The 21,041-nt window shown below is 45.9% G+C and overlaps 1 protein-coding gene across 2 annotated transcripts in view; it reads right to left on the reverse strand.

Moving 5' to 3' along the window:
- Window positions 1-21,041, reverse strand: part of GRIN2B (glutamate ionotropic receptor NMDA type subunit 2B) — a 271,297-nt gene that overhangs the window by 216,378 nt on the left and 33,878 nt on the right. For both annotated transcript variants that reach the window (XM_034774624.1, XM_034774617.1), the window contains one exon: window positions 1,099-1,527. In XM_034774624.1, coding sequence (XP_034630515.1) covers window positions 1,099-1,509 — 411 coding nt within the window. In that variant the 5' untranslated portion in view covers window positions 1,510-1,527. The remainder of the gene's footprint in view (window positions 1-1,098; window positions 1,528-21,041) is intronic.

Genomic DNA, 21,041 nt, shown 5'->3' on the forward strand with positions numbered 1-21,041 from the left:
AGATTCAAATCAAGCCAAGGTCAAAACCAGGAGTTCAAGAACAGGAATGGTTGTGGAAGCCACAGGAAACCCACACTGTTGCCTGGACAATTCCTAGAATGCCTCTTGGGTTTATAAGGGGTAGGGAGCCAATCAGGAGCCATGAGACAGCTGTCTGTCAGACCCCAAGAGCTGGGACTTCCCCTGGTCTATATCCAGAGCAGATCATGGGTGACAGCATGGAGATATCCACTACCTAGTAACTCTATAGGGACAAGTTTGAGACCTGCCTTGCAGTTCAAAGGGAATCAGGCCTGCTGTTTTTTCACATTCGACATTCAGGTCTTGTCTGCAATGGTATACAATGGTGACTGAAGAATTAGTGAAACTATGACAATACAATACAAGAGAATGAAAGATGTGCAATTGAAATTAGAAGGGGTTGTTAGCCAAACTATTTTGGGTTTTTTGTATGGGGGAGAGGGATTGGTTTTATGTTTTGATATTTTGGTTAATACCTATTTAACCCAATAACTAATGACCACCTTGGAGAGAGGATGGTTTTATTAAAGTTTCAGCACTTGTACTCTTTCCATTAAAATGTGAGAGTTCATAGTAAACATCCCTGAGATCCCCAAGTGATTCTCCAGCTAAACGAGTGAAGGCAAAAAGTAAAAAACACAATGGTCATAAATGGTCACAATACATCATAAAAAAGAATAAAATATTTTAATCCTTTGCAGATCCCTTTTAGCAACTCCCTTCTTTCCTTGATCTTTGTATGCTTCATATAATTCCTGAAGAATGACCTGAAGAAGAGCTATGTGGAGCTCAAGAGCTTGTCTCTTTCACCAACAGAAGTTGCTCCAATTAACAAATATTATCTCACCCAGCTTGTCTCTCTCCTATAATTCTACACAGTTAGCATTTTTCCTATAGATGGGAATTCAGCCACACTATACACACTTAGCTTTTTTAATCTCTCCTTGAAAGTGACTCTCTCCACGCACATAATCATTTGGCCAAGTGAGATTCCATCTGCAAACCACTGGCTAGGTTATTTCTCAGGATACTAAACCCCACTTTCCTGATCTGTAATGGAAGAAAGCCAATTTCTACCTTGTCTGCCATGATCATGGAGGAGCCTCCGTGGATGCCAAGGATGGGCGTGAGAGTCTGGGCAGAAATGAAGTCCAGGATCTGAGCAATGGCTTCCTGGTCTGTGTCATCAGCAAACACCACACCTTGAACCTTCCGGTCTGACATGAGGTCACAGATGCGGGTGATGATGCTCTTGGGATCTGTCTCATTCATGGCCACCAGTTCCACTCGGGGCACCACTGAGAGGTGGTGGAAGTCATCTTTCTCGTGGGCGTCCTTGATGGCTACTTCGTCTGAGGTCCCCACCAGGATGACAGCAACGCCGATACTGGGGTGGCTCTTCTGGGCACGGGCCGCACCACCCGTCGTCGCTAGGACTGCCAGCACCAGCCAAAACTTTGGAGAATAACACTCCGCCCTGGGCCTCATCTTCAGCTCTTACACTCCCTGAGAAGAAAAGAGAGAGAGAGAGAGAGAGAGAAAAGGAAGAGATTAAATGATTACATGATTAAATGAGGTACACAGAGGTCTTCCAGGGGTACCATCAACTCATCTAGATATTTGCCTAGTTTTACAACAGGCTACATAAAAAGCACTAGCAAAATCAGTACAAACTAAAATTTCATACAGACAATGACTTGTTTATACTGTTGTCTATATTCCAATTGATGTATTTTAGAATTATATTGTAAAAAATGAGAAAAATCAGCAATTTGTCATTAATAATAATAAATAATAATAATAATATATGGAGATATACTTATCTCCTAGAACTGGAAGGGACCCCAAAAAGTCATTGAATCCAGCCCCCTGCCTTCACTAGCAGGACCAAGTACTGATTTTTGCCACAGATCCTTAAGTGGCCCCCTCAAGAATTGAACTCACAACCCTGGATTTAGCAGACCAATGCTCAAACCACTAAGTTATCCCTCCCCCCCGTGTGCTGTGACACTTTTGTATTTTTATGTCTGGTTTTGTAAGCACGTAGTTTTTAAATGAGGTGAAACTTGAGGGTACACAAGACAAATCAGACTCCTGAAAGGGGTACAGTGGTCTGGAAAGGCTGACAGCCATTGCATGAGACCACCTCCTGCTGGATCAGACCGTTAGTCCATCTTGTCTGTTATCCACTCCCTGAGCCTGATCGAAAGCACAATCAACAGGAGTCTCTCCATTAACTTCAGGTTTCAGAGTAGCAGCCGTGTTAGTCTATATCCGCAAAAAGAACAGGAGTACTTGTGGCACCTTAGAGACTAACAAATTTATTTGAGCATAAGCTTTCGTGGGCTACAGCCCACTTCTTCGGATGCATAGCATGGAACACACAGCAAGAAGATATTTATACATACAGAGAACATGAAAAGGTGGAAGTAGCCATACCAACTGTAAGAGGCCAATCAATTGAGATGAGTTAGCAGCAGCAGGAGAAAAAAAAAACCTTTGAAGTGATAACTTCATTTGGTTTTGAATCAGGTCATCTGACAGCAGCCTTTACTTGAAAATTCAGAGGGGGGGAAGGTGGGGTGGGGAATTGGATGGCTTAAGGGACTGTCCAGAAAATACAAAGCACATTATCTGTAAGCCTGCATTTCATCTCAGACCCAAGTCAACAGTGATTGAAAGTTGTTGTCCTCTAACTGACATCCAGTTACCTATGCGAAATGAGCTGAAGATGTCAGTCCTATGTCTAAATGTGTGTCCCCAACAGGGGTGAAAGTAGTTTAAAGGACTTACCGGTACGCTGGAGTCCTGAGCGGGGTGTGGCCTCAACAGGAAGAGGCAGGGCCTTTCAAGATTTAAAGGTCCTGGGGCTCCGGGTGTGGCTGAGAGCCCCAGGGCCTTTAAATCACCCCGGAGCTACCAGCTGCAGAGGCGGCTAAGAGCCATAGGGGTGAATTAAAGGGCCCGGGACTCCAGCTGCCGCGGAGCTCCGGGCCCTTTAAATCACCGCGGGAGCCCTGCCGCTGCTACCCCGGGGCAGCAGGGCTCGGGCTAGGGCTGGGGTAGCGGTGGCAGGGCTCCACAGGCGATTTAAAGGGCCTAGGGCTCCAGCCGCTGTGGGGAGCCCGGGCCCTTTAAATCACTACCGGAGAAGCCGGTCCGGTCCGGCGCAGCATACCAGCTCTTGCCGGTACACCGGACCAAACCAGACTGTCTTACTTTCACCTCTGGTCCCCAACACAAAAGCAATTATCACACAATTGGCACCAGTTTGCCCACATTTAGGTACTATAAGCAAAGAGTCCAAAGCCTACTTAGGTCATGGATTTAGAACTCCCTTCTCAGCTCTCAGTATAATCCTTCCAGGTCAAGGCTGAGGTGTATTGGCAGGAGCAGTGTGTGCGCACACTGCCATGGCCCATTATCCACTTACCTTGGGGATAAATACAGGACTTCAATCTGTGAGACTGTCATTTGGGCCCCTTTCACCCATGCTAAATTCACTTATTTAAAAAAAGGGGTGAAAGAGGGGGCCAAATGTTAACAGTGCACATGGCCACTTACATATTGTTCTAGTATGGGGGAGATTTTCCTTCCTATCCCAGTTGGTGACCCTCTTTGCTCTGAAGCACAATAATAAATAGACCTCATACATTTTCATTTCTAGCTAGTGTATCCACAGATGTTACTATGATTTATAACCTGCAAATGTCTGTTCTTTTTTTAAAAAATCATGGAAGTTAGAAATGGAAGAGTCCTATTAGGTCATCAGTCCATCCTTATGCAGGACCCTTCTCTACGGTATAGTTTATAGGCTTTATCCAGTCTCCTCGTAATAATCCTTAGCATTTATTTAGCACTTTACAAACCTTAACTAACTAATCCTCCCACCACAGAGAGGTTTGCTCTGGACTAGCCTGTGGCCATAGAGGAAGTCAGGAGCAGCCAGAATCAGAATACAGGAGTTCCTGGTTCCCTGTCCCATGCTCAGACCAAACACCCACATCACTTTCTCAAGCAGTTGCATGTATTTCAGGTTATGGAAGACTGTTCTTCAAACCTATTGATCTCATTAAGCTATTCACCTCAAGGTTCCATTCTGCAATGGTTAAACAAACATGGCGTACACCAGGATGTCTTCTAAACTGCACCAGCTGCTCTCTTGCCCTGGTATTGTGGGAAAGAGTAAATCATAGAATCATAGAATATCAGGGTTGGAAGGGACCTCAGGAGGTCATCTAGTCCAATCCCCTGCTCAAAGCAGGACCCTGCTGGACCTGTCTATACCATTCATTATTTTGCATACCTCTATCAAAATCTCCTCCCCTCACCAGTTACACAGATAGATATTCATAACAGATGTAATGAGACTGGCAGGACCTTAGAGAATGTACAACCCGCCTTTCTTCAGATGTTCTGTTGTCCTAAACAGAGCCAGTGGCTAACAGGCCAGTATTGCTTGCATTGTCACCTGAAGGCTAGTTTTCTGCCCTGATATGGAGAAGACCTAAGTTCAGTTTCCTGGTCTCTCTTGCCCAGGGGAGGCAGAGAGTGCACATGCTGCATTAATATTATGAAATTAATAAACAGATAATAAATATTCACAGAAGGAACCAAATCCACTTAAAGGCTGAAAGGACTGTGGGTGTGAATCATCAATCGATTCCAGCCTTTCTACTGGATTCTCCTTCTGAGAACAAGCTCACAAGAAGGACCGAGACACTTCAAGAGTTCAGCAAAATGAACAGCTAACTTCATTCCAGCAGGACTGTTATCCTCCAATTACAAGTTGCTAAATTAGATTCCTTCACAGTGAAATGTGGTCCCCACTCCTGCAATGCTTTATTAACTTTAATGCACTCTATTCTCGCTCACTCGCTCGCCTTAATGTTATATTTGTTCTCTTTAAAATACATCTCCTGTGATTTCTCTACTTATTCTCACACATTATAATGCACTTGGTTATGCAATGGCTAGTTGTGATGCCCAGAGAATAGAATCTAGTTTTATAGCGCACCTCTTTCATACTGATTATTTTGAAATGCTTTACAAAGCACTGAGATGGAGACTAGCCAGGCAGGAGCTAGGCAGACAAACATGGCAGCTGTTCTGTATTTGCACTCAATATTGGACTTGTTTTCCTGAAGGAGAAAATGCTGGCCAACACACCACCGTTACCTCCATTTTTCTTCCCATCAAATCCATGGAATCTTTAACGTCTGCCTGGATCGGATGGGCAGAAAGGAACTCAGCAACTTACAGGTTACTCCAGAGAGGTTTTAGGACTGATAATCCCACAATCCAGCAAGCCTCAAAATGGACAAGAAAGCCAGGAATCCCTGCTCTTTCAATGGGATAAGTCATTTGCTTCTTTCCCTAGTAGAGAAATTAAGACATTACACCTTACAGTCACAATTATGTAGTTCATCACAGTTTCTGAAATGTATTATTCCCCCACCCCCGCAAGGCCTGCATAGTTGGGTTCGTGGTGCTAAGCTTTGCGGGTCAGTGACTGCAAAGAGTGTTCCTAAACATTTGCTCAGATTCTAAGGCCTGGTCTACACTAGGAAATTAGGTCACTATAACTACGTTGCTCAGGGATGTGAAAAATCCACACCCCAAACAATGCAGTTAAACTGACCTAACCAGCAGTGTAGACAGCACTACATCAACAAGAGAATTCTCCTATCAATCTAGCTACTACCTCTCGGGGAAGTGGATTAGCTATGCCAACGGGAGAAATCCTCCCATTGGCATAGGTAGTGTCTTCACTGAAGTGCTACAGTTGTGCCACTGCAGCTTTTTAAGTATAGACAAGCCCTAACATGATTGGTTTGCCTGTGTTTGTAACCTTTATTAGCCATGCCTCATGTGCACAGGTTTTATTCACACAAATGTTCAGGTAATGGCTGCTACTCACGCTAATACCTCTGTTCACATATGAGAAAGGGTATTTGTGAAAGAACAAGAATATTCATTGTTCATTGTTTTGAAACAACAACAACAAAAGAATAAAGTTTCAATCATCCAATCAAGGAGCAGAAACAAAGGGAGCAGTTCATGGACACCCCCACTGGCTGAAAGTTGTTCGTATAAACTATTCACTGAATATGTGCAAATAACAAATATCTGTGCAGAAATCAGGATAGGCTCACTCGCATAAAAAGGGCTACATTAGTTAAATAATGTATTCACAATACTACCAGGTTTAGCATTCAAGGAGTTTATCCTCAGAGGTGGAGGCTAATGCAAAATATCACTGGGATATTGTTTAAAATTTCTTTAAAACGGCTTTTCCGTAAATTATGTGGCATATTCAGGATACACAATGGTGCTCTGTGTGGGGTTTGGACCTCGTTTAGGGTGGCAAACATAATCCTCTTGTGGTTTTGCCACTCCTGAGCAATGTGGCCATCCCAAGTTCAAGCTTGGCCAATAAAACATTTTATATCTCAGAGAGAGAGAGAGAGAGAGAGAGAGAGAATATATCAGAGTATGGTGAGCTAAAATGGTTTTACAACCTATAATCTGACTTCACCCACCATTAAAATGCAGACACCCCTTTTCTTGAAATGCGCTATCTAGTTAGCTTGGCAGAGCAATGTTACACAACAATTGTTAGGACAGGAAGGGAAGAACAACTTCTCTAGTTGAAACTGCAAAGGGAATTTAAGTAGGCAGAAAGTCATTACTCAGGTTGGAATTCGGCCAGGACACAAGAGCTAATACACTTAAAAATGCCATGGGATCTTCACTTGACACTGTATTTTTATACAGATTACATCTGAGACAAGTATTAATAGAAAATTATATGGAGGTGTGAACAAAATACAGCTCAGTGATTGCAGATACTTCTATACAATATTTCAAAATACGTCAAGTACACAAACAGCTTATCCTTCATCTAACAAATGTAACTATGAATAGGGTGTCATTAGAACAGTACACAAGGTAACTAGATAATCTTGTAGGCTGGAAAACAGTTACCCAGATGGAACTGAGGGCAGAGTGAGGCCTGCGAACTGGAATTCCGTTAGTCATTCTTTTGGTAATGTAGGGGGAGCTATCCAATACAGCTCATTTCCCCATAGCTGTGTCGGCTGTTGAGGCAGCAACAGGCAGAGGGGGAACCCCAATGAGCCCTACCCACCCCCCAGCCCAAGGCGGCAGCAGCAGGAAGGGAAGTCCCAACATCCCCTTGCCTCAGCCAGAGAGAGAGACAGGAGGAAAAACCTTGGAGACCTCTCTCTGGGCTAGGAGGAAGATGCTTTCTGATGCAGGAAGCCTCCCCTGTTCTGCACACATAGCTGAGTGCACAGTGCTTGCTATCAGGATACCAGCTTAGGGGGAACCTTGCTAGGAAATTAGTTAATTGCTGACTCAGGAAGAAGCACATCACCTATTCAACTGCCAACATCACTTCCTACAGCACCTCAGAAGTCTCGCATCCAAACGCTTTCTAGGCCCTGCCGTGCTTAGCCTGTGAGATGGAATGAGGTCACAGTCCCATGTAGCATGGTTTCAAATTCCATAATCCTAACCATAACCCTAATTCCATTGCTAAACTCACTTCTGAATCAAATCTAGCCCTGACCCATCCTAATCATAAGCCTGATTTTGGTGCTAACCATAACCTAATGCCCTACCACAACACTAACTATAGTCACCCTCCTGAGCACAATGCTAAGCATAAACTTAACTCTAATACAGGGGTCGGCAACCTTTCAGAAGTGGTGTGCTGAGTCTTCATTTATTCACTTTAATTTAAGGTTTCGCGTGCCGGTAATACATTTTAACGTTTTTTAGAAGGTCTCTCTATAAGTCTATATATAATATAAGTAAATTACTGTTGTATGTAAAGTAAACAAGGTTTTCAAAATGTTTAAGAAGCTTCATTTAAAATTAAATTAAAATGCTGATCTTATGCCACCAGCCTGCTCAGCCCGCTGCCAGCCTAGGTTCCATTCACTTAGCCCGGCAGCGGGCTGAGCGGAGCCGGCAGCCAGAACCCTGGTTGGCAGCGGGCTGAGTGGCTCAACCCGCTGCCGGTCTGGGGTTCCATCCGCTGGCTCCTGCCAGCCAGGGTCCCGGCTGCCGGCCCAGCTCAGCCCGCTGCCAGTCTGGGGTTCTGGCTGCCAGCCGGGGTCCTAGACACTGGCCCCGCTCAGCCCCCTGCCAACCTGGTGCTCAGGGTGAGGGGTGGGGATGTGGGGGGTGCAAGAGTCAGGGCATGGGGTGTGGGGGGACTAGGTATGTGTGGGGAGTGCAGGAGTCAGGGCAGGAGGTGTGGGGGGGCTGGGTATGTGTGGAGGGTGCAGGAGTCAGGGATGGGGTCATGGGGGGATGCAGGGAGCTGGGGTGCAAGGGGGTGCAGGGGTCAGGGCAGAGGGCTGGGGGCATGTGAGGGGGTGCAGGAGTCAGGGCATGGGGTGTGAGGGGGCTGGGTATGTGTGGAGGGTGCAGGAATCAGGGATGGGGTCATGGGGGGAGATGCAGGGGGCTGGAGTGCAAGGAGGTGCAGGGGAAAGGGCAGAGGGCTGGGTGGGTGGGCTGGGATCAGAGGTGTGCTCCCAGCCCCCTGAGCAGCTCACGGCAGGGGGCTGGAGGGATATGTTCCACTCCTACCCCCCTTCCCCCTGCCTCTTCTCCGCCTCCTTACTGGTCTGAGCAGCAAGGGCGCTGGGGCTGCTCTTCTCCCCTCCCTCGCAAGGGCCATCGGCGGCAGGGAAGGAGAGGAGGCAGGGCTCAATGCAGCACACTGGGGGAAGAGGCAGGGGAGGGGGAAGCTTGGCAGCCGGCGGAGCCTGCCGTATAGTAGCAGCTGGCAGGACCAAGCTTGCTTCTGCCCCCTTCCCCCACCAGAGAGAGCGGTAGGCGGGGAGCGGAGAAGGGGGAGCTGGGTCAGGCAGGATTTTTAATGGCACACTGCTGCCTGCCAGGGTCCAGCTCAGCCTGCTGCCGGGGTTCGTGCCGCCTTTGGCACGCATGCCATAGGTTGCCGAACCCTGCTCTAATATTAACACATTGCTAACCCTGAATATAACCTTAACTGACCCATGCTTAACTTCTTAACTTAGTCTGTACTATGACAGACAATGAATACAAAGACAACACTCATGTTTCAGGGAATAAGCAGATCACCAGTGGGGTCAGGAAGAAATTCACCTCACCACTGGTATCGTACAGTACAATTAGATGCATTATAGGTGTTTACACCTGCCTCTGAAGTATCTGGCACTGCATATAACTGGGGACAGGATGCTGGATTAGCTGAGCCATTGGTTTATTCAAATAGGGTAAAAGGTGGGATACCATACTAGACAAGCCACTGGGCTGTTTTGGAAAGAAAACTCCTATGCTCTTACACCAAAGAAGAGTTTTATTTCTATGTTTACATGGTGGAGAAAAAGACTTGAGTATATTTAATCTTTTACACTAGCTGCTCCCCAAATGAACTGTGAGATTGGAGGAGAACTCGGGGAAGAAAGGGGTGGGACTAATGGGAGCCTTAGCTCAACACACTAACCTGTCAGTTCTGAGAACTGAAGTTCAGATCTGGTTTAAGTCATATGTCATGTTAGGTGGCTTTAAGCAGACACCCAGGATTGAAATAGTAGGGGGATGCAAGTCAGGATTGTGACCCATTCGCAAACTTGTGTTACAGTCCTGTGACCAAAGAATCCCTTAATACTAACTGACAATAAGGTTACAGGAATATCTTGATTCTGGTATGTACATTCTGGTTCAACAAAGAATGTCATTTGAGGACTTAAATGAAAGCCAGGGTGACACTTGTTACTAATATTGTTGTGAAGTGTATGTAGAGATACAATGTAATACTCCTGGGGAGATTCTGCACATGCAGAATTCATGCCTCCCGCAGATTTTTTTTCCCTGCAGAAAATACATTCTGCTGGAGAGACACTGCAGTTTTTTGCCCACAAGGGGCTGCTTTAGCACTAGAAGAGAGGGCAGCCAGTTCACAGGCTGGAGCAGTCAGCTGTGGATAGGGAGGGGGCAGACTGCATTCCTCACAGCACCCTACCCACGGGGCTAGGTGAGGAGGCACAGGATGGTGGGGGGACAGAGCAGGGCACACGGAGCTGCTGGGGTTCACAGACTGGGGTTCAGAAGGGCTAGTGGAGGGACAGACTGGGATGGGGGCACAGGAGCTAGTGGGGTGACAGCATTGAGCCAGGGGCTGAATGGGAGGGGAGTGCAGGGCCACATGGGGACAGGGGCAAATGTGCCTGGCTGAATGGACAATCCCCCCCCCCCCCCCCCCCAAAAAAAAAAAAAAAAAAAAAAACACCTGTTCCATACTTCTCCCACCCACACCCAACAAGCCTCCAGGTTCGCTCCCAGGCTCCTTTTCAGTAATTACATCCCTCTCCCTCAGCTCCTCCATGACCCCTGACTCCCCTAAGACTTTCCACTGCTTCTGAGGAGTGCAGGAAATACAGTTCTGTATTGCAATTTAAATGAATTATTACTCAAAGTTGTGTGTTAATATGCCTAGTAAGGAATCTATTTCTCAAAAACATTTCCTGAATCTTTTTTATTGTCTGTATTGTTACAGACATATTTGCTGACAGGTATTTTGAAATAAATTACCAAAATAATTGAAAATGGCAAGATTATATTGTGTTATTTTGACAATAAAATATGCAGAATTTTGCAGAAATTTAAAATGTTGTGTAGAGAATATTTAATTTTTGGGCACAGAATTCCCCCAGAAGTAATGTAAGGAGTTATGTGTGTATGATGAAAATGCATTCTCAGATTCTGTATCAAGGTATGAGTCACCCGCAGAGGGGAAAAAACAGATTCTGTCAGACCTGATGTTAATTCACCTATCTCTGTCGAGATGTAAATTAATCATTGTAAGGTAACACAGTGGACACCATTTACATACAAAGTCAAAGAAGAGATGTGGAGTCAACAGTGAAGCAGCACACAGGAAAAATAAGCCACAGGTGGTTTCCCTGTATCTGAGAACAGACAAGGAACTTTGATGAAGAGTATAAATAGAAGGCAAATACCCACTCCCATCCTGCACCTAGGAAGTAAATGGGCAGTGTATTTACATTCATAAAAATGGGATCTCAACCAACCTTGGTTGAAATTGTTGCACAAGAAACATCTTTAGACAGGAAGTTAACCTGTTAATTAAGTTTTGTCTCTAGAAAGTGTGTTATGATTTTGTTTTATATGGAACCTTTTGTGTCTAATATCCTGACTCACTAGCACTTGAACCTTTGGTAATATATAGAGAAAACAAAAATAAATGTATTGAAACGCTATTATACTAAGCAAAGTGCTGGATCAGAGCTGAATCTTACAAGTTGCTGCGTATACTGTGCCTTTGGGGACAGAACAGCAGACCTGATATTTCATGAGTAGCCAGTGACAGGGGCTGAACATTACAGGGGGACACTTGAAACGGGATTGTGGATCAGGGTGCACCTGTTGTTATGCTGCAAGGCACAGTACAGGCTGGCATAGCTAGAAGGCTGGCGGTGTCAGGGAGCTGGCACCTAGCTAAGCACAGGCACATGCTGGAGGAAGGGGGGTAACGAGATAACTCTCAGCCTGAAGTACCCTGGCAACTGTCACAGGACCAAACCCAGAGTAGCAGGAGGTGTAGGTAAGGATTGGCAGTACAGCATGAGTTCCAGTTCTGGAATAGTTGACCATGCTGTGGATCAGGACTGAAATAACAGGGTTACTGTCAGGCGATCTCTGCTCAGATGCTTTCTCTCTCTCTGTCAGAAAGGGGAAGGGGGGGTTGATTCTGGGTCTCCTACATTCCAGGTGAGCACTCTAACCGCTGAGCTAAGAGATACAAGGTGGGCAACACCACCTCCTCCTCCTCCTCCAGCTGCTTTGTGTGTAGTGAGGCAGGCGCCTAACTCGTTCTTGGAAGAAAAGCCATAGGCCCCCTAAGCTGCCAGATTCCAGGAGAGGGGTTCGCAGCAATGAATTGCTAGCCCAGACTTAGGCACCTCTGTGAGAGAGGCAGGGCCAGGGCTGGCTCCAGTCATCAGCTTGCCAAGGAGGTGCTTGGGGCGGCCACTCTGGAGAGGAACGGCACGTCCAGCTATTTGGTGGCAATTCGGTGGATGATCCCTCACACCCACTTGGAGCGAAGGACCTTCCACCAAATTGCCGTCACAGATCGCGATTTTTTTTTTTTTGTGGCTTGGGGCGGCAAAAACCCTGGAGCCGGCCCTGGGCAGGGCTTAGAACACACCCCTCTCATCTGCATCACCCTTTGACTATTAAGATGGTTCTCTGCCTAACATGCTGATTTTGTGGATGACACTTGTAGGCACTTCCCTTCCACATTCGTTGTGTAGGGAGCCTGGGCCCCTAAATCGGCTTTGTGGATCGCAGTGTTGTTCAAGTTATTTTCTAGGTGCCTAGAAGTTTGGCACTGTGATGCTCAGCATTGTGTCATTTAAGTCCCTCCATGGATCTGGGCTTCTGTGCTCTTTGTCAGGCCCCAATACATGGAACATCCTTCCATACCCCTGTACCACACACACCTCCTCCCCTCAGACCTCCTTTAAATCTCTCCTACCCTCTCTTTATTCATCTAGCTCCTCCTGTGCAGACCTGCACCCCAGACTTAACTCTAGGCACTGCCCTGGAAATTTGTAAGTACATCTCTACCCCGATATAACGCGACCCAATATAACACGAATTCAGATATAACGCGGTAAAGCAGTGCTCCGGGGGGGCGGGGCAGCGCAGTCCGGCGGATCAAAACAAGTTCGATATAACGCGGTTTCACCTATAACGAGGTAAGATTTTTTGGCTCCCGAGGACAGCGTTATATTGGGGTAGAGGTGTATTAAAAACCTACATGCTGCATGTAATAAAAAGCACATCCCATGCATTCTCACTGCTCAAGCCCTTGTCCACCCCTATCCTGGCCCCAACCCCTTTGTTCACTGTCATCCCTTATGTTGTTGTTATTCATTATTTTTATTACAGGAGTGCCCAGTAGCCTTGATTGGAATCAGGACCCCATTGTGCTGGGCATGTTCCAAGCAAGGACGAAGAGACAGTCCCAGCCCCAGAGGGCGCCGTGTTTCATTTAGATAATAAGCTACTTGGAGCAAGCACTGGACATTTGTTATTTGTTTGTACACTTTGGATATTGATAAATGAAATTAATAATGATAAAGAATAATATTAGCACATTCAGAAAGCGAGGGCCCAGAGGCTACTGATATCTGAGGGTGAATAAACAAACCTGCCACCCAGTGATTTGTGCAAGATCCATACAGGACAGGAATGAAAATAATTCACTCTGGAAGGTCCTAGGGGAGAAAATTGCTGCAATTTAGATTATTTTAACCACATTTGAAACCCAGTTACATTCTGACAGTGTTACACAAACTTCTCTCTGCAATAATAATAAAACATTTCTACATGTCCTAGGAGTTTAGTTCTTCTCTTCCCCTCCATCACTCTTTTTCCCACCAATTAATTTTTCTAACATTCAACTTTTCTTCATTTCCCCTCTTTATTTCTCTTTCACATCTCTGGCTTTCTCTTTAGCTTTCTGTTTTTTTTTTTCCTTTAGTATTTTCTCTTTTATTGTAGAATGTATTATGGACCTGAGTCAAAGCCCACTGAGGTCAACTGGAGTCTTTCCACTGACTTAAATTATCTTTGATTTCAGCCCTATAGTCACTTTGCTCCTTTTCTTTCAGCCATTTCCTTCCCTATTAAGTTACAGGCAGCCTTGAGCCACAAAGTTTGGACCCAGATCCAAATGTCCTCATAGTCTGAGGCGGTCCATAGCCATCTGTAGTAAACAGCATTCCCTTCTCCCCCTATCTTTAAAGGCCATACTGCCTGTGACCTTTGGACAGGTGTGTAATGTGGGGGTGGGGAGAGTGCCAGGAGCATTTTCATGCCCTGCTGAGACGATCTCCCTTGGTGAACCGCATGTGAGACTGTGTGTGAAACAGAAGCCCCCATGTTGACAATAGATCATTGTAACAGAGCCAAATCTACCTCTCCTCTCCCCAGATACATATATACATACATATATATATAGTGCATAGGAAAATGGATACTATTTGATCAGGCTACAGCATCCATGGTTCTGGAGAGACCGGCACTGTGTACTTCATCGCAATTAGAAATGAAAATTTTCTATTTAATGATCCTGGTCTCCTCCTGGCTCTTTCAGAATTGTTCTATGCCGAATATTCTTCAGACAGTTCCACAGTCTAACAGAGATCACTCTTAGGAAACGTTTCTTAACATTCAGCCTTTGCTTGGTGTTATCCAGTGACTTTAATTATACCCCTGTGGTCCAGCCTAAATAATTCCTCCCTCCACCCCTTGCTGTTTCCACCCTTCTAGTATTTGTAGGTGGTTAATCAGATCACCTCCTTAGTCATCATCTGGTCTCAGTATATGCTTAGTTCTTTGCATCATTCCTTTGGCCCCTTTGCAGGACAAACCAGAGACAGTCAAGGTAAGAAACAAGCTACTGAGAGTGGGGTACTGGTGACTCCGTTCTACAAGCTGGCATGTGTAAGCTGAGCTGCTCGAGCGAGTTTAACACACACATATGCCGTTAAGTGAGACAGCAGGTCAGTATGGCACTGACCAGTGCCAACATATAAATGCCAGGACACAGAGGCTTGGCACAGCCTGTTCACTGTTCAGTTCTGACCTGCAGAGCCAGACTAGAGCCATCACTATGTGCCAGGATCTACTCTGATGGACAGATTTGCAGCTATCAGACAGCTCCTCATTGCCAAAGAGACTGAATGATCCTCCCCACCTGGAGGGCTCAGTTACAGCAGCTGTCACTCCATGTATCTGCCATTTGAAACGCGGTTTTCAGAGCTCGCAAGATGGAGATGGGTTTTCATACAGTGGTTCCTGGAGCTCCCAAACCACAGATGTCAGGTCCTCATCCTCCACCAGTCTCAGAGTGGAAATCAGATGTAGGGCTAGATGGTCTGAGCCAACTGAGCAATTGTGTGCATGTGTGGACACTCTCAATAGGTTCGAACTGAGTTATGTCAATGTAGCTTAATGAAGAGCAAAAACAATGCAAGTCAGGTTTAACACAATGTAAGAGTGTCAGCACACATAATTACACCAATCTGCTAAACCAGTGCAACATCACACCTTTACTTAAACTGATGTAAACTTAAACTTTCTGTGTGGAGTCCAGGCCTCAGTCTTTCAGTTTTCATTCCACACAGATCAATAATGTGTCAGCTGAAGAACATTTATATGAAGAAACTCATCTTCTTTAATAATAATAATAATAATAATAATTTAAAAAAAAGTCTTTACATTCCAGTTTTAGCCCTAAACACACAATTTAAACCAAACTGAAAGTTAATCTGAAATTTTCAAAGTGACCTAAGGGATTTAGACACACTATTCCAATTAATGGCAACACGGCCAGTGCATCTAAATCTCTTAGGTAGCTTTGAATACCTCAGACCAAGTGTTTCTCTTTGAATTTTCTATCCACGGTTCTTTTCACGTATTGAGTGAAGTTTCTTGATGCAGTCTTTGTCCGTTCTGCTCTTTCTGTGCATTGGTCAATTGTTGTAAGTTTATGAAAAAATAAACTAAATGTCCTTACAAAAAAGTTAGAGATTGGAAGGAATGTCCCAAGTCACTGAATCTCTCCCACTCTGTACCTAGTACTTCTTCATTCCCTGCACAATGCCCCTGAGGGGGAATACAGAGAAGTCAAACTTCAGGTAGCATTATTTTCTATAGTCACTTGGAGAACAGCTGTCATCAGTCACCATAGTGCTGAAATCCCAAGGGCTGATGTAGAAAAAGCCACATAAAGGGACACTGTCAAGCTATTTAGACCCAAAATATATATCTTGTAAAGGAAAAGGGTTTCATAGAATATAGTATGAATGGTAAAGTTTTTGTAATTTTTTTTTAAAATGGAAACAGTCACAACGTTGCAGTGTTGTGAACCCAGAAAGGGCACATGGAATAGGACGAGACAAAGAAGGGATCCACTCATGAACTTTTGTTAGGTTGATTTGCTACCTCTTTCCCCGCACATGGAGCCAGACTGAAAGTCTGGCCTACACACACACACACACCATGGGGAAGAGGTTATTTGCCTACACCCCCTTCAATGACACCAGGCAATGGAAAAGTCTCTGCACTAAGGTTGCTGCCTGTGACTCCAGTTCAGAAAAGCACTTAAGCACACACTTAACTTTAAGCATTGACTTCAATGGGTCTTAGCCATGTGCTTCAAGGTTGTAGAATCTCTGTTACCAGAGGTTTTTTTAAGAACAGGTTAGACAAACTTGTCAGAGATGATCTAGGTATATTTATGATTCTAAGTTAAGCACATGCTTAAGTGCTTGGATGAATAACGGATGGACCGCTGAATCTCAGCCTGCATGAACTGTCCTTGCCCAGCGTGTGTGTCAGAGATATAAAGGAAGGATGTTACAGATGGCAGGCACTGCAAAGCAGAAGGCTTTTGTGCCAGCAGTGCCAAGACCATGGGGAAGCACAAAGAAGCAGCAAAGTAGCAGAAGTGAGAAGGGAAATACAGAGAGGTCAAGTCCATGAGACAGGCCGGGGCAGAGCCATGGACATTTGTACAAACGAGGACAAGGTTAAAGCAGGGGCAAAATATTCAAAAGTGCCCATGTGACCTAGGAATCTACATCCCACTGAAAGTCACTGGGACTTAGGCACCTAAGGGTATGTCTACACTGCAATTAAAAACCCATGGCTGGCCCATGCTAACGAACTCGGGCTCCCACGGCTTAGGCTGCCAGGCTGTTTAGTTGCAGTGTAGACTTCCTGGCTTGGTTCTGCAGCCTGAGCTCTGGGACCTCAAACTGATTTCTATAGACAAGGTGGCAGACAGCAGCATTTTGCACATACTGGAGTCCACAGCAATGTGCCTTGGAGGGACCATTGGGAAGGGTGGATGACTATTCAGCAGAGGCCTGCTGTCAGTACCCTACTTTAAAATTGCCTGCTCTTGTCAGCAACGGCCCTTTTCCCTTTCCTTGTCCCTGTTTCACTTCACTCTGGTCTCTCATAAAGTACACCTTTGAATTATCATCATCATTGCTTTAAGAAGAACAAAACAAGCTGGCCAATAGTAACTAGTGGTTCAGGGAGGCCAATCTGAGATGCCTTACATGGGGCTGATTGAAGATGCCTCAAGTTGGGCACCCTAAGAACAGAAGCACTCAACTCCCTCATCCCTTTGGAAAACCTTGGCTCCTCTGATAAATATCAAAGCCATGGGGGATACTAATGCAGAAGGGGTAAAGCGGAGTGGTAAATAAAAAAATAAAAAATACTTCCCAGATACTATACACTAGAGTCCCGCTCCATCTCCCACTAAAGTTAATAGAGTCTTCCCTTGACTACCCTGAGATTTGGATCAGCCGTAGGTTGGAAGGAATTAGGGAAAGGAAGCTCAGAGCACAGGGGCTTCTAACTTCAGGAGCATCACCTATCCCTTCTTTCCCTCCCTCCTCTCGTCTCTCTGTTTCTTCCTCTCCATCTCCCTTTTCCTCCGTCTCTCTTCCCTCCTCCTTTTGTCTCACTCTTGCCCACTTCCCTCCCTCCCTGCATCTGGCTTTTCCTTCTCCCTTCCCCATCTCTCCCCTTCCCTCTCTCCACCGCCTCCCCCACACCCAGTTTCTCTTTCAGTTTAATGACCAGTAAGGAGTCAGTCATCAAGCCATTGGATTCAATATGTTTTCACAGTACATTAGAGCTGTGCACCAGACCATGCTGTGCCTGTGATTGTATGACAAGTCAGGGCCAATTCATCTTACTGAGACTTTCCATCAGTGGCGGCCAGAAAGCTTTAGGAACACGGCACGGCATCTCCTGACCTCTCACACGGCTGAGCACTATATCATATTCATAGAGCCGTAGAGATGGAGACATAAGACACGCACAGCCAGTTGTGACCAGCTTTAGTCATTGGTTACAAACACTTCAGAGGCAACAATGGAAGGGGCCAATCTGGCTCAAAATGATGGGCCAGATTTGGCTGCGCTTAATGCTACCTTCATCCGTTTTCACCAGACATCCTCACACTCTCCTTTCTCCATAGCAACGCTGAGGTGCCTCTCAAACTCAGTCACAGCCACCACTTCAATCATCTTCCCCAGCAATTTACCTAGCTGTTCCTTCCCTTCCGCCTGCCTTCCGACACATACGAAGATATGCAACCGCATCAGCTCTCTCCCTCGGGCTCTGCCCCTGGCTTCCCTGCTCGATACAGTTCAAACTTCTTGGGCCTGATTCCCATTTACACTAAGGCCACTTTACTTTGTGTTAGCAGCATAAGAGCCTTAAAAATAAAAGTAAAAGAGAACAAATAAAAGTATAAATAAGTAAAAATAAATAGAATTTACTCCCATTTTAAGGGGCTTTTACACTGCCAGAACAGTGTAAAGGGAACCTTAGTGGAAATGAGAATCAGGAGCCTTGTTTTCAACGCCCTCCAAAACATACCTCAGCCTGCCACCTGGCCTTCTCTCTCCTTGGATGACCAGGTGTCCAGTTTTCGACCGGACCACCAGGTAGAAAAGGGATCCTGGCGGCTCCAGTCAGCACCACTGACGGAGCCATTGACTTGCTGGTTGGTGGCAGTGCCATGCAGCAGGACTGACAGGCTCGCCATACGGCTCCCGGGAAGCAGCCAGCATTTCCGGCTCCTAGGCTTAAGGCCAGGTGGCTGGGGGGTCCACGTGCTGCCCTGCCATCCACCTGCAGGTGCAGCTCCCATTGGCTAGGGCAGGGCAGGGGATGAACTAGTGGCTGTTGGGGGTCGTGGCATGCACCTCTCCCACTGCTGCCAGCCCTCTTCTCCTCCTCATGCTTCTCCTGTGGCTGGGCTTGAGCTGCGGCACATGTCCTGCAGCGGAACACGGCCTGTTACCCCATAGCCAGCACTCAGGAGTTCGAGGTATGTGTCCCCATCTCTGAGTGCTGGGAATGGGGCTATACCTCCATCCCCCTGATGTCCTCACTGCATCCCCTCCCTGTCTCAACCCCCCCATCCCCTTAGGTGCATCCCTCCCCGTCCCATCCTGCCCTGTCCCCCACACCTACCCATCCCAGTCCTGTCCCTTACAGCACTCTCCCACCCATCCTCTCCACCTCCCAGAGCCGCCACCCCCTTGTCCCTTACCCCCCACAGCCCTGTACCCCATTCACCTCCATACACTGCTGCACTCCCATTATGCTCCCTATATACCTCTGTGCCCCCCACATCCTCATGCACCTGTAACCTTCTGCCTCCCCCTGCATCTCCATCCACCCCACATATACACACACACACCTCCTCTCTCCTTCACTGCCCCCTCTCACCCTGACCCTGCTCTCAACCTTGGCCTCTTTCCCACCCCATCCTCTCTCATCCACCCCCCCACCCATCTATTCCCCTCCAGCCCACCCTCCTCCCTTCCCGGCTGGGTGTCTCTGTGTAGGCAAGTGTGTGCATGCATTGTATGTGTGTAAAAGACTGTTTGTCTTTGTGTAGGGAGGTGCATGTATTGCTGCATGTGCGTATACCTGTGTGAATAAAATTTGCAGCCTAACTCTTTGACTTTTATTCCTTTTGCTGGCTTGCGCACAAACAAATTGATGACATAAAATATGTGTGTCTACATTTCATAACAAGTATTTAAAAGAGAAGGAAACTCTAAAAGAAATGTATTATTTCTTAAAAAGTGAATGTTGTTGATTAGTAATTGCAGAAGACATTTCTCCCCACCTTTGTCGAGCTACATTATAAACTCTTTCTTGCAGACTCTCTCTTTTTATGTGTATGTCCAGCATCTACCACCCTGGAGCCCTGATCCTAGTTGGGATCTCTAGGCACTAAACAACAATTTTAATATTAAATAATGTGGAAGTATATGTGTTAGTGCATGCTAGATGTGTACACATGAATACATGTGTATCTGCATGTAAATGTGGGAGTCAGTTTCTACAGATTTATTTATATAGGTATATGGCCAGGTGTGCATTTTTGTGGTTGGGCTCTATGGATTTGTATTGGAGCTCCAGAAGTGGGCCTTTAATGGACCCATTGCAGCTGTGATAATGTGTGGTCCTAATTCCACACATAAAATTACAATAACTTTAGTGAACAAAAAACATGGAGCTGGTTACAAAAAATGGGAAGAGGGGAGGGAAAGAATCATGAAAACCTTTGTGAAATTTCATTATTTTTTTAATTACCCTTTTTGACTATTCTGCTGCCAGCTCTAGCATCCTGTAACAAATAAAACCTGAAATTAGCATAATACATCTGTCAAAATAATAAATATGCCTGTTTGGGCCTTGCAGTGAAAATGAGCACGTGAGTGAGGGTGGGGGAGAGCAAGCAATGAAGGGAGGAGGAATGGAGTTGTAGTAAGAGGAGGCCCTGAGATATAAACCTTGGTATCAGAGGCCTGGTATGAGGCCTAAGGCCTGAACTAAAGTAATGGTCAAGACTTTGCTAACAGAAAGCAAAGTTAAGCTGTGAGCCAAAGGCAGGCCCTGCTCACAGAAGCTGGCAAGGAAAGGGCTGATGCTGCAAAAAGAGATATACCTAAAAGGTACTGGACACCAGATATCAGAACATACACTATACCGGAACATTCCACAGATAACATGCCCCATCCCAATGACAGGGGCAAAAGGGTAAAATGATGGGTAAAGTTGTTTTGATCGAACCAACATGTACAAGGTGAGAAGCGGCACCTTACTACGTAGAGGGGTTGCACCTCAATACGTCAGGAGTGATGTGTAACTTGTTTGTACCTGTGTATAAGAATGTATCCCTGGGGTGATGTCTTTGTCCAGCCGAGGGGGCAGTGGAAAGTCCCGCCACTGACTGAGCTGGGTCCATTGCCAAGAGGCACTTTCTCATAGTATGCCCGGTAGACTAAGTAATCTACGGGGAACTGCAACTGTGTCCGAGGCCGCAATAAACCTGGTCGACGTGACTTTGCACCTTA

This window comes from Trachemys scripta, chromosome 1 (genome assembly GCF_013100865.1).
Source record: "Trachemys scripta elegans isolate TJP31775 chromosome 1, CAS_Tse_1.0, whole genome shotgun sequence".
Taxonomy (NCBI): domain Eukaryota; kingdom Metazoa; phylum Chordata; order Testudines; family Emydidae; genus Trachemys; species Trachemys scripta.